The sequence below is a fragment of the Blennius ocellaris genome, assembly GCF_963422515.1.
Source record: "Blennius ocellaris genome assembly, chromosome: 22".
In the NCBI taxonomy this organism is placed as follows: Eukaryota; Metazoa; Chordata; class Actinopteri; order Blenniiformes; family Blenniidae; genus Blennius; species Blennius ocellaris.
The window spans coordinates 3,898,826-3,913,252 of record NC_137671.1 but is presented as its reverse complement, the minus strand read 5'-3'; the positions used below and the strand labels follow the sequence as shown (position 1 = coordinate 3,913,252).

At 41.9% G+C, this 14,427-nt stretch overlaps 1 protein-coding gene across 1 annotated transcript; it reads left to right on the top strand.

The window, feature by feature from the left end:
- The first annotated feature begins 331 nt into the window (after positions 1 to 331).
- fam180a (family with sequence similarity 180 member A) lies at positions 332 to 12,910 on the top strand. Its single transcript, XM_080518022.1, has 4 exons — positions 332 to 452; positions 10,191 to 10,288; positions 10,448 to 10,793; positions 12,826 to 12,910. The coding sequence occupies exons 1-3, from the start codon at positions 374 to 376 to the stop codon at positions 10,775 to 10,777; spliced, it is 507 nt and encodes a 168-aa protein (XP_080374148.1). The 5' UTR covers positions 332 to 373; the 3' UTR covers positions 10,778 to 10,793; positions 12,826 to 12,910.
- The last annotated feature ends 1,517 nt before the right edge of the window (positions 12,911 to 14,427 follow it).

Genomic DNA, 14,427 nt, shown 5'->3' with positions numbered 1-14,427 from the left:
CCAAGAGGGCAGGCATTTCCCCGACTCCTGATGATTTCCAGATGAGAGCCCAGACTGCCTGGCCTGAGAGGAGAAGAAACACACACGCACACACACACACACACACACACACACACACACGCACACACACACACACACACACACGCACACGCAGGGAGGGTGGAGGCTACAGAAAAGACGAATACTGTAAATCAAGGCATGATCCTTCACATGGAACTATTGTGTGACAGAGAGAGGCGAGAAGAGGAGGGCTCTCATCCACAGTTGTGACAGTGATTGCATCCCTTGACTGGAGGAGAGCGCGCAGGTGTGTGTGTTGGTTTGTGTGAATGCACATGAGTGTGTGTGTGTGTGTGGGGAGGGGATCGACACGATGCAGTGGAGGGCTTTTCTGGTCCTTGTTTACCTGTCGACGAACATCCGCGAAGCAGCCGCTCAGCCCTGCAGGAAAGGTAGGTGGACACACCTGTCCCACTCACCACTCGTGAGGTTTCTATCAATCTCTCTCTACAACAAATCACAGCATCACCGTCACGAGAGAGGGATGTTGGAAATGTAGACTTTAACTATGATTTGTGTCAATAGATCATCTTTAATAAAAGAGAGGATTTTTTTTTTCTATTGTGTGTGTGTGTGTGTGTGTGTGTTCAGGTCAGGTTCAACTTTCTCCATCACAGTTATTTTGAAATGCACACAAAGAGAATTGTGTTTGGAATTTTGCAAATGTGCACAGATTTGGCACAGAGGTTTATCAATGTTTTGATATGCTCATATTTATCAATGACTGAAAACTTAAGAGCAGATAAAAGCAAACAGTTTATTTAACATGTGTTTTTTGTGGTTTTATTCTAAAATGCTTTAAAAGACAGTTTGATGTGTTGTTTAAAAATACACCTGATATACCTTTAGTTTTCAAAGCCAGCCCCAAAACACATTCATTTTCTAAAAGGGACTAATGAAGCTTAACCTTCTATTTGTTTTACACACTAAAAAATCCAAGATTGTTGCAATGTGGTTTTATAAGCATACTAATTTAAATGAAGACAACGCTGGCTGAAATTGAATATTAATGAAGAATCCCACCTGAGAAATGTCTCACCAGGCGCCACCGTCGAGATGTTTTTTGGCGCTGTGGAGGAATGTGTTTATCTTCTTGGAGTTATCAGAAACTTTTTCACATACCAAACACCAGAATATGAGTTCCAGTGAAGAGAGACTTGGTGTGTTGTTGCTGGAAGAGCCGGCTGAGGAAATTCCTGTCTCAGTATTCACATAGCAAAAAAAAAAATCATTTGGACCAGTCACAAGGTGATAAAACAAACCAGCTACATGAAAGGAACTAGGAATTTATTGATTTATTTTGAGATGACACTTATGATTTAATTTTCTGCTGTTTTCTAAAAGTTTTTGATGGATGTGGTTACTCAGAGGGAGCAGAAAAAAACTCTTAACTTAACTCCTTCCATCAATCTTCTAAATCCATTATAGCAATACAATAATGATCTGCACTCGAGCCTCTTTTAATCATTTGAATAAAAAAAACAGGGCCCATCTTGATCAAACTTCTAATCTATCACACTGCCAACAGATCAAGACAGACCGACACACCTCCAGACAGTTTACTGCCATCAAGTACCAAACAAGATTATGTTTATGAAATTTAGGAGGAAACCAACAAACTGAGATGGAAAACCTATTCAGACACATGAAGATGACACAAAGTTTGGGGATTTGAACACAGGCAGTCTTCCATCCATCTTCTGTGCTGTCTTGTCCAGACGATTTTTATTGTTGCTTTGGCAGTTTTATTTTGGGGGGGGACTATTTTTGACAGAGTAATACATTGTGTTCAAAAGAGTTTGGGAGCATTATAGAGGGAGACTTGTGTTATGAGGACCAGTACAGCAGAGGAGAACTAAAGAAGTTGTATTTTTGCACTGCGATCCAAAATATCATAAATTTACACTGACTACCGCAGGGGGGGAGAAATAAGCCCCTGATTTTATAAGTAAAACATGCTAATATGGCACATAAAGAGCCCAACATGTCCATCAACTGGGGAACTTCTATGTGGTGAGAGCGCTCACCACGAGACCGCTGTGAGATCCCCATTGTGCCCCCCACCATCCCACCTTAAATCCGTTACTTCTTATTCTATCCAACATGGAAAGGCATAATTCCATCCATCTTTGTTCAGGGGAAACAAGAGGGCTAATCCACTTAGCATTGGGCAAAGGGTAAAACACTGGATTTGTCGCCAGTCACAACGCGACCATGTCCCATTGCATGAAGTCCAGTGGAAAGGACAATATGAGTCAACTTGAGTTGTTTTTGTAGCTTGAGCTGTTAGCCTTCTATCTTTCACGTGAAAATTGCCTGGAAAATGCACTCCTTTTAACACATCACCCATTCCCTCTAATTCCGAGAAGAAAATTGTGAGACTTTAGAAGCTCACTCCTCTAATGCACACACATTTTATTTCAGCTGCCTGCCGCCACCGCAAAGACTCATTGAGGATGAGCATGAAGAGACGGAACCAAAAATAAAACCAAAAAAAAAGCATGTGCTGATTGAAGCTGATTGAAGCTCAGAAACTCCGCAGAGATGCGGGGAACTGTAAACTTGGGTAATTATTCGGTGTTTGCTTTGTCACCATCAGCGGCTTCTTTCACATTACCATTTGTCATTTGATCCACATAGAAAAATAGCGGGCTGCATAACAAATACTGATGAGCTCAGCTTGAATTGAGAAAACGGCTAATGAGACCAGTTATCAAACTGTATTATTTTATGTAACATGCCGAGTATACGGCCGCAGCTCTCACACCTGAAGTACAAAGGATATTCGGCGGCGGCGGTTCTGGTACTCCGTAGTCCATAAAAGCACAAGACATTTCTGGAGACTTGGTCACAGGTGTTATCCAAGTTAGTGACGTACTCTAGATCAGTTTCCGCCACACTTCCACTGATCCACAGGCAGTAAAGTGGACCAAACCATTTAAAGTTGCAAATGCGCCAATTTCTTCATGCGGTTGAGTCTGTGGTAAAGTAGCCACTTATTTCAGATGAAATATGTCTACTGTGAAACATTTCCACTGATCGAATGACAGGGAAATGAACCTTGACATTATGATGTGAAATTGCCGATTCGAAATGTCAATTTGTGTGTATCTAGCTGTATCTTTGGGAAGAAGCTCAGTCACCTCCACTTCTCCTAATCTACAAGAAGTCAAATGCACCATGTCATTGTTTTGTGGATGTCAAAAGTCATTTCAGGTTTTTATTATCATAGAGTTGAAATGTGAATTTTCCTCTAATCATATATTAGTACGAGAAGTAGATGTTTTCCAGGAAGACCCTTGGTTCCCCTCTTTGTGATTTCTTCATATCATTTCCCATTTCACCCCTTCCCCCATTAGTCTAATATGCAAAATGGAACATTTTGTCTGCTTCAAAAACAAACACCCTATGACTTCCTTTGCAGTTTCGTTCGTCTCAGTTTGGAGTCACAGCGGGGGCAATGGTGATGAAATCTATCTTTACATAGCGAATAGTCGATGATTGTGATTCGTTTGAATTAACCAACATTAGGAGGCAAATTACATTCCAAACACTGAGAGGATTTTCTTAATTTGTGTCCCTTTTCACCCTTCTCTTTTATTATATGCTGGGGGCATCCACAGATCTGTTTTGTTTTTGTTTGTGTTTTATCTCTGCTTTCTCCCCTTCTCCCATCAAGACATCCCTCCAGCCAGCAGTACCATTTAGCCCAGCTAATTAATGGATCTTTGTTGTTCCCTCATCTCCTTCTGAGCAGTTAGCAGGAGATTACAAGTTCCCTGCCTCTGCATAATGACACCGGGGGAAGCCTGCCCATCCAAACATTGATCGTATGAAGCGCTGGAGGAGCAAGCGGGCGAGCAAGAGAGAGGGAGGGGGAAGACGCATGGCAAATGGAGGCACTCGGAGAAACCTGCAGGAAAGGCAGAGATGTTTTGAGAGGCAACATCGAAATTTAAAAAATAAATAATAATAAATCAGCTCGAAAGAGAAAACATAAACAGTAGCACAACTGCGAATTGTGTGTCGGCTCATTTCACATGAAAAATGTCTGCGTCGCCATATGCAGTGCTTGTGCCTGAGTAGTCCAGGAGTTGTACATGCATCCGTAATGTATTGAAATGTATTATGTTTAGAGGCAAAAGTAGATTGAATGCTGCTTTCCTATCTTGCACAAAATGTTCCCAGTTATGCAAGTAAGTTTTCTTTCATTTGCTGCCTCACATTTAAAATTCAAGTTGGGCAATTTCCTCATGTTTGGAGTGCCTTAAACTTGAAGTAATGCTGTAAAAGGGTGAAGTTGACATTAAAAAAACAACATATTGTTTCATATTTTTCAGGCTCGTTCAAATCATTTTTCTTTTATTTATGCAGCACCAAATACAACACAGTCATCTCAAGGCACAAAGAACAATCCAGCAATTCTGCTGGAGCAAGCAGAGGAGACAGTGGCAAGGAGAAACTCCCTTTTATTAACATGAAGAAACCTGCAGAACCAGACTCAGAGGTCTAGACTTTCTGCAGAACCAGACTCGGAGTGTGGAGAGAGAGAGAGAAAGCACAGACTACAGGAAAGGGAGAGTACAGTAGATAACAGTAATAGTTAAAATGTATCAATAAAGAAGCAGTAAGAGAAAAAAAAGTATTTGTAACGTACCAGTAATAGTTAAAAATATCAATAAGTTATAGAATATCAATATTGGAGTGATGGGAATCCTGCTGGTTCCTGTCTGTTCTCTTTCTGCAGCATTTTGAACCAACTGATGACTTCTTAAGCAGTTATTTGGACGCCATGATAACAGAGGATTACAATAGTTTGTATTTGTAGGCCACCGTGATGTAATTGCTATTCAAATCCAATTGAGATCAAATAGAGCTTTTGTGGAAACTCAGATGATCAGTAAATGTCAGGTATGTTGAGCTATTTTCTGTTATCAGGTTAAATTCTGTTAAATTCTGTTTGTTGAGAATTGACTTTGAGTTCCCATCATAAGGATTTTTATATGCGAAGTGCATAACAGGTAGACGGTAATAGTCATCTGTATTGTCTCATGAAATTACCGGTACAAGTACAAGTGGGTGTCTTTCCACCGCATAGGTTTGAGATGTCATTGTTGCTACTACAGCGTCATGGGTCCCTTGACTTTATGTGTTGTCACTGTGACAGCAAGCTCTTTTTCTGCACCATTAACCACCTGTAATTAGGCTGCCAGCCACCAGCCGTATTGTAAACCGACTCCATGTTGACTCTGTAATGCGATATTTTTATCCTCCTCTTGTATCGGGGTGTCCAAAGTCATAGTGTCAAAACTCCTACTCAAAGTAGGTGATTTCAGAAACTGGTTTTTCTGTCACTCCTGACCTTGTTATCCACCGAGCGTCAGGTTTTTCTGCCTCCTATCATTACATGACCTCGAAAAGCCCTCTGCACCTGTTCCTAATCTTTTCATCAGCTGCTCTGCAGATGTTTCTGCCTCCTCCTCTCACATTCTTGCCAGAATATGTTATGTAACCCAGCGGCCTGTCACCGTTCCTGTACCATGGAACACTTTCTTGCCAGACAATTTTACTGCGGCCCTTCTGGGGATATTTACATCTATTTGTCCGTTACATTTGGTGTCCATTTAAGTAGATTTGATGGTTGATAAGCTGGAACGTCATCAACAGTAGATCAGTACAGCGAGTGGGTGTGCAGGATGTGGAAGACCTGTTGAGATAAACCTGTTTTTCCAAAGACGTTTTTTGGGACATTTGATGATGATTAGTTTGTGGATCTAATGAATGTAGCTGATCACTGAGCAGTGAAGTATGTACAGAACCACTTCTCGTTCTCCTCTCAGCTGATCATGGGCAATTTAACTACTCATCACGAGTAGTCACTTAATTATTCTCAAAGACGTGTTTATGGACAGTGGAAGGAAACTGAACCATCAGGAGGAAAACGAACGCAAACTTCCCCATTTATTAAAGCTGGAGACATGCCATTCGTCCTTTTTGTTTAGTTAGTTGACATAATCGTCACACATCCTGGTAGTAGATATGCTCAGTCTCATTTGTCAAGATGAAAGTTTTGCGCTACACTTGAACTTATCCTGAAAGTTGTCCACTCGAGCCCGATCTTAAAACAAAAAAGAAGAAGAAAAGTAAACATTACCACATCTCGCCTAGTAAAAGTCGCAATCTCACGGGTTATCTTCATTTCCTGTGGTGACGATTCTCCAACCATCTGAGCGTTAAGTAACAATAACATTTGTATTCCAAACTGCTCTCACCGGCGCAACAAACATAAAAGAGAACTCTCTTCAAAATATCCAAAGGATGATTGTCTTACAGCAAACAATGACAGAGAGTAGAAGATGGCCTTTTTATGTAAATTACAGATTATTAATTTTGAATGTAAATCAGTGCCGGGTTGGCCTCCGAGCCGTCGTTTCCCCGCAGCTCCTCCATCCTTTAACAATGTAACCCTTGTTCTAATGAGCACTCCTCCGCTCCCGAGTGCTGTTCTGTTTACATCGGCAATGGCCCATTGAAGCTGCAGCGTCTGTCAGTTCAGCATCTAATCTAATGTTTGCTCAGGCGATCCACCTCCGCTGATAATAACGCCTCCAGGAGTCGCTCCGTCAATGAGGAGCGTAGATTTTCACCCGCAGTGTACAAGAAGGCTCACAGGTGCATGTCCGTGTTGGATCAGGGGAAATATCAGGACTGATGTTTGGAAGACAGAACAACTGAAGTAAAGTAAAGAGTGTTAATCTGTGTATGTCAGGCTTTTGCAAATGAAGTTTATTGATTTATTTATTCATTTCAACTCAGTCGAAAATATTCCTATTATGCAGAAGGAGCTTGAATATTAGACTGAGGCTCTTTAGCTCCTCTGTAGCGGCTCCCTGAAGATTTCACAAAATTGCATTTTGTTTTACTTTTAACCTATTTATTCAACAGAGTCCTTTTAAAAGGGATTCTTAACACTTGGCTAAAATGGCTTTAAACATAGGATAATAACTCTTTATTTATATATATATATATATATATATATATATATATATATAGACACACACACACACCCACACACACACACACACACACACACACACACACACACACACACACCGTATAATGCATCCAACCAAGAACCCATTAAAATAATTCAATCTCTCTGGAATGAGGGAACCAAAAAAAAAAAAAGAACATATGTCCAAGTGTTAGTCAAACGATTAAGACAACCTTTGAGCATTTACTTTTTATGATGTGTTGAGTTAATAAAAACATTTTAGGAGTTTTGTTACATATTCCACTGGGGGATTTTTCAAAGAGGGTGGACTTTTTAGGCTTTGTTTTCTGGGACTTTTGACTCCTGTTTCTCTATTAAAAAAATCCTGGCTTTGAGTCTGTTTGGCTTTGGGCGCTGGGACAGGTGAAAGGTTCAAGATAATATGTGGCGGATTACACAGACGCGCCAAATATGTGGAGTTTATTATTCCAGCGCTGGAACAGAGCTGCGGGGTCTCTTTACATTCTGAATGGTGGCTGAATTGTTAAATCAAGCCATTGAGACTGGCGGTCACCCAAGTAGGAGGCAGGTACACGGGAGGGGGGGAGGGGGGGGGGGGGGGGGGGGGGTCATCGCCGGAAAGCCAAAATGCATCTGGTGTGCGAGGCAGCGGGGCCAATCATTACTGCAGGATTGGCGAAGCGGCCGCCGCTGTAGGGTGGAGGGAGGATTTGATCCAAACTCAGACGAAGCGCGGTGTTTATACTGTATACCTCATTAAGATCAGTGTGTGCGATCCGCGCGCTGGCTCGCATGCTGAGCCGAGCCGAGCGCCGAGAAGGCAACAACAGGATATGTGAGGCAATGGAAAGGAGAGTGAGATGTCTGGAGAAGCTCAGAGGAAGTTTTACCTTACTCCATTACCAAAGTCCCACCAGTGCACAAATCAAATTTGCTTTGAGTTTTTTGCTCCTGAAGCGCTGCGAGAAGAAAGAAAGAACCATAAAATGAGCACATTTCAAGTGTCTGGCGAGCAGCGGCACTGTATTTAAACTGTACAGGAAGGGGGGGGAAGCAGCTACTGAATCCTCATGTGACCCTTCTTCACCCTGATATTTCAGACTTGTTCAGACTTTTTTTTTTTTCAGAATTCTATGTGCCTGCTTGATGAGTTTCTCCTTGTGTGTCATCTCCTTATAATCCCTTGTGTTTCCGGTCCCTGAGCGTGTTGTTTTCTTTGATTTACTTTACATATTCACGTCTGCTCGTGCGCTGCGTCTCTATAGTGGGTTTTTAAGTGCACTTCTCCCTCCCCTCAACCCCGCCTGATCGCCCCTCGAGTGTTTTCACCTGCACCTCGTCTCGCCTCTCCTCCTGGTGTGTGTATATAAGCTCTCAGTCTGTCGGTGTGTTTAGCTCGGGTTAACAGCCCCCGTATCTCTTCACCTTTTCAATTCTTCTGTTAGTCACACTTCTGGTTTTCCTTCCAACGTCGTCTCTGTGTTCATGCCGCTGTCCAGGTTCCGTGTTGGAAGTTCCATTGATAGCGTTTTCCTTTTCTGGATTTCGACACTGTCTGATAAAGGCAGCACTTGGGCCTCGTTTACACGACAGCGTTTCAGGTGAAAACGCATCGTTGCAGAAAAGTTTCTGCACATGCATAAATATATAGACTTGGGTCATTTTATAGTTGAGTGACCTGTAATAGCAATCGAACTTGATCTTCTGATGCCCGAATGAAGGAAATTACAGTAATCCAGCCTTGATGAGATGAAGGCATGTATGACTTCCTCCAGGGCTGCTGGGGAGAAGAATGACCTGAACTTGTCTCGTCGTCTCAGTTGCGCAAAGCACAATTGGTCCACCTTGGTCACCTGGCAGTCAAAAGACAAGCCGGAGTCAAACATGACACCAAGATTGCAGCACTTTTTCACACATTGCTCAATGAGCTCCCCAGACTGTAGCAGAGGCTGTTAAAATAACTCCAACTAAAACCAGAACTGGGTCCATAAGGGGCGATAAAAAAAGGGTTTCGGTTTTTTAAGGAATTTATTTGTAAAAAAATTAATTCTGTCATCCAGCTCTTTGCCTTTTCTGAGCAGGAAAGGATGGAGGAAGTGCCTGTCGTGCCAGGCTTTAGCGGAAAGTACAGTTGTGTGTCGTCTGCATAAATAAATGGAAATTGGCATTAAAGCTGCGCAAGGTTTATGGGGTGGGAGCAAATTTGGACGGTGGGTTTTGACTCAGTAATAGAGAGAGGAATCTGAACGAGCACTGCTTTGGGATCAGAGACGGCAAATTCAGCCAAGATCAGGTTATCTCTACAGAGACTATAGGTCAAGCATGTGTCCCATGTCATGGCTGGGCTGCTTCACAAACTGGGTTAAAAATGTCTAAAAGTTGAAGAAAGTCTGAAGTAAAAGAAGAGGAGGGACAACACACATGAATGTTAAAACCACCGAGGATAAGAACTCTGTCATAGTGCACCATTAAGTTTGATAAAAGGTCAGAGAATTCCTGGATAAAACCAGAATTGAACATAGGGGCACAGTAGATTAAGACAAATAAAATAAGCTATTTATTTTTTTAAATGAAACTAAGACTCTCAAAAGTAGAAAAGCAACGAAACGAAAAAGCAAAAATACACAGCGTTTTCACTTGAATTGTTGTCGTGTAAAACTGAGCCTGACAACATGTTTCTTCAAATCAATCTGTGGCCTTTATTTGCGGAATAATATTTCCATGATGTACTCACCTTTCCACTAACGGATAACATGTGCAGCCTTGTGATAGAACGGTCTGCCGCTCACAGGCAGTGACATTCTGATATCTGCCAAAATGAAGTTGATCACAGCTGCCCTCCCCTGGAACAAACCTGCAGATGTCTCACCTCTGCCTTCACCAGAACTCGCCAACATACGGAGCTGGTCGAAGGCCAATTCACCTCCTTCACAGCTGCAGTCAGAGTCTTCTCCACCTCCGTGATGTTGAAGCAGTAATGAATCTCTGCTTATTCAACCTGTGGCCCACACACACACACACACACACACGCCTGTCCATTCAGACAGTGTGAAGCCGAGACTCTTGAATGCCAGGCGGATCATCTCAACCGAAGCATTTGTTCTGTGTGTTCCAGCTCTATACCCGTCTGCGTACAGGATAAAGCGTGGGACACATACACTGATTAACCCCACGTTCCAGCGCTCGGTGGAGGACGCCAATCTCCTTTTTGAGGTCAGTTTTTCCACAATGCTGGTCCCTTTTCGTCTTTATGTTTATTCTTATTTCATCTTTATTTCCTTGCAATGTTGAGGCTATCATTATCAACAGCGACACGAATGTTAAATTTGCCCAGTATAATGAGTTTTTTCTGAACTCAATTGGGATGTGCAGATTCTCCTGGCTGGAATGGAAATCCAAGGTGAGGCTCAGTCGCTGCTCATCCCAGACGAGGAGCTGGCGTCACTGAAGTGCGTGGAGAAGCTGGAAGTCCTCTGCGAGGACATCCTGCCCAAGACGCTCTCCGACATCCGCCGGCTGACCGCCGAGCTCGACAGGCGCCAGCAGCCTCTGAGCTGGGCGGACTTCGAGAGGACGGTGCTGACGTTGGTCTACAGCACCCAGACGCTGGCTCAAGTCACCGACCGGCACCAGAGAGCGATGTGGAACGACACGATGATCCAGCTGTTTCGAGCCATTCAAAAAGACCTCAAACTCTTTTGAGAAGGAATCCGACACGGTAGTTTCGAAAGAGATCATCTCTAATTCCGATGCTTGTTCAGTAAATAACGTTACAGTCCTTGGCTTCTGTTTTGGCATAGCCCCAATGTTACTTTCATACAGTCTTGCATTTATGTGTTGTATTGAACTATTTGCAGGTGCTGCATAAGTGTGTCGGTTTGACAGGTTTTCTCTGGCTGAATGAAGTGGGCCCAGGTATTGACTTCAACAGCTACAAGGTCGAGAATAAAGCTCCAGACTTTAGTGCAGTTTACAGTCTTATGTGTGAGGCAGTGCTGCAAACCCTAGACAGATGATTCAGCCTTTCTCTCTTTGGTTTGCCTTGAAAATCCATCATCATCTTCAAATTGCTTTAATTCTAGCTACGGGTTCCTACAATTTTCTCCTTTCTTCATTCAGAGCATTGCCAGACAATAGCCATATTTAAATCCACTTACCAGCAGGTAGAAGATGATTGTGTCCTTGTCCCAACCCATAATTTTAGAGAACAGTGTTAGTCTACAGTTTTATCCACATCAGGTTTAATGGTTTTAATGTGCCTGTTTTGCTGTGGTTTGCAACTATTGACACACTTTGGCACCGACTTTGAGACAATATGACACACTCTTCACTTGTATAGCTGTAAGATGAATAAATGCACTAATAGTACAATGTACCTGTGCAAATAAATGTAGAAATGTCAAGATTATTTTACTTTCATTACTTCTCTGATTACACTGGCGTTTCAGTGGCTTTAAATATCCCATATTATGCTAAATTGATTTCAGAATAGTTTCCTATCATTAATATATGTCCCCATATTCTGTAGGCGGTCCGAGATGTGAAGAAACTGTCATCTTTCTCCCCTGCATGCTTCATTTTTTTGTGATTTTGTGCTAATACAGGTGATTCAGATTTCCCCTTCATGATGTCATGAAGGAGAAATGTAAATAAATTCAGGATAATATGAAAAAAAGCAGGAGCTAAGGTTAGCTACTCGGTAGTGACTGTGACAACTTTCGAACTGTTCTGAAATGTCCTGCCGCAGAGTCTCACCTTCTTCAGGAGCCTCTCCTTCTGGGATAAACAGTGTTTTTCCGAGCACTGGCGAGAAATCCACCAGAAACATTAGCCCATGGAACCTCTTTCCATAGTCTGGAAATACACTTTGAATACAGTGTTGTTGGTCTTCTGACACCTACGTGAAATTGTTCAAAAAAACAAACAAAAAAAAAACAACTGTATAACATGGGACCTTTAAGATTCCTGTTTTGACTGTATTTCTCCTCGGTTTGTTTTCCCTCCCAATCCGTTGCAACTGTCACGCATTACGTCTGATCCGACGTATTTGTTCACTGCGAGGAACTCAAACCAAGCGTCGCAGCTTCCTGTGCAAACTGGAGGACGGCCTCATTAATCCCAGTGAGCTTGAGTAAACTCCCACAACTTTCAACACGGCTGAAGTCTCAGAAGCACCGCTGATACTTTTAAACGCCCCCGGAGTTTGTTTTTCTGACTTTCTCGGCCTGACTTCAAAACCCGGAAAAAAAAAAAAAAAAAAAGGACAAACATCCACAACTGGATGCACAGTAACCAGACGTCGTTGGCTCTGTCGAGGAGAGATTGCTCAGCTCGTTTGATTTGTCAGCTTAAAAAAAAGAACCAGTCTGAATAAAAATGGTGTACTTAAGAGTCTGTGTACATCAATACCATTGATTGCTCATTTAACCAAAGTGTGAACTGTCTGATGGCTGTTTGCTTCAAAAGCTACTCTCCCCCCCCCCCCCCCCCCCCTCCCTCCCCCACACTTGTTTTTGGGAACTCGGTACTTGTCCTAATAAGCTTTTGTGCACTCTGCATGTCTGAGAGTGGATCGGAGTGCATATATCGTATTTTGTGTTGTTTTCCCTCCTTGACTCGATTAGTTTTACATCCTCAGTTTGAGCTTTTATGCAGTCTGGGAGTGGCTTTTGTCATTTCCTGCAGCAGTGTCTTTTAAAAATGCATATGTTGATCACAGGTTTTTTTTTTTTTCTCTTCGTCTTTCTCAGCATGTCGTGCAGAGCTCCGGCTCCAAATTCACTCTGAGGGATGATTGATGAGGAACCAAAGATCTCTGCGGCGAGCAGTTTCCTTCCAGGACAGAAAAATCAGCATTTATCCCCTCAACTGTTCAAACGACGATGATGATGACGATGACGGTGATGAGATTTCTTAGGCGTTATCAGGTCACGGATTGACGTAGAGTCGAGAAAGTGGGATAAATGTTATCCTTCATCATTGTGTTGAACAAAATTGAAAGAATAACCTCATATAACCCCTTAATGTTTCAGATATTACAAGAAAATCCCAAATCAATGTGCTCAAATCACTGCATACTGTAGAATATGAACATATTGATTGGTGTAGGAGGTTTACTTTGATGCTACAGGCTCAGATTTAATACATTTCATCATTTGACGATGTTGTGAAAAGACATTTCAAGCCTTTTAAACTTTTGTACTGTTTCATTCAGCCTTGATAATCAACATTACATGCCTTTTGAATAGAAGCAAATCAGTAATAACATGAAAATGACTGGAATCGTGCGTGCTTCATGATGCATTGCATCAACTTTCATCAAAATTGGATAAAGAGGACTTAAATTCACCCTTTTACACACCAAGTCGTTCATTATCTTGATCTGGAATAGGTGTATTTCAGAAGAAACAAGAAGTTACCAAATGTGGTCACTTGCCTTATAAATGGTGGGTCCCAGGTTGGAGAACTAAGTTTGTGGTTCGAATCCCAGCCGGTTGCTGCATTCCCCCCAGGAAGCTGCAGAAGTTCACAGAAACTATGAATATGACCTTCAAAGCTTATTTTATTTTATTGGCAATAAGAGTAAATATTATTTATCAGTATACATATAAAAAGAAGTGTAAATATCTCAGGAGTGGCAAATACATGTTGGTTCATGAATCAATGCAGTCCAATGTCATTTTAAATGGGTCGGACCTGTAAAATAGTGCCATAATAACCTTAAGGTATTAATTTTTTTAATCTGTCCAAACAACACAAACACAAAATTGCCAAAATCCATGTTTTCTTTGAAATTAGCCTTATGTTTGACACCCCTGGTTTAACTTACGTCAAGAATCTGAGTTACAAATGTAGAAGTCTGTCATTTAGTACGCATTCCTGTCTCATCGGTGCATTCCCAGAGTTATTTAATTCTTCGGTTTCATTTAGAAATCTTCCAAATGCAAACCCCCCCTTTTTTTTTTCTTGCACAATCTGCCGTTTAATGGCATTAAAGTTTTAATGTCACTGACTACGCTGCTTCTCCTCCTCTGTGATTATAGCACAGATTTAATAAGGAGCAGAAGAAGCAAAGAAAAAAGTGGATTACTGACTTATTACCGTGCGTCATAAAAAATGAGTCTGTAATAATTCATCCAGTTAGTGTATTATCTCCAAAATGTCATGTGGAAGTCCATGCATGTTGAGTGAGCACCACCAAGTGGACGCAGCCTGTATATCACTGTGTCGTCATTCAGCAATACTGATACATTATGAAATGCAAATATCTGTACATCAGGAAATAACTGAGCAGTCTAATCTGTTCCAATCCAAAAATACAGGATATAATCATGTAATCAGTGCAGTCTAGA

Coding starts and splice junctions, on each gene's coding strand:
- fam180a (XM_080518022.1), top strand. CDS start 374: ATGCAGTGGAGGGCTTTTCTGGTCCTTGTTTACCTGTCGACGAACATC. Junction 453..10,190: donor CGCTCAGCCCTGCAGGAAAG/GTAGGTGGACAC, acceptor TGTGTGTTCCAG/CTCTATACCCGTCTGCGTAC. Junction 10,289..10,447: donor ACGCCAATCTCCTTTTTGAG/GTCAGTTTTTCC, acceptor TGGGATGTGCAG/ATTCTCCTGGCTGGAATGGA.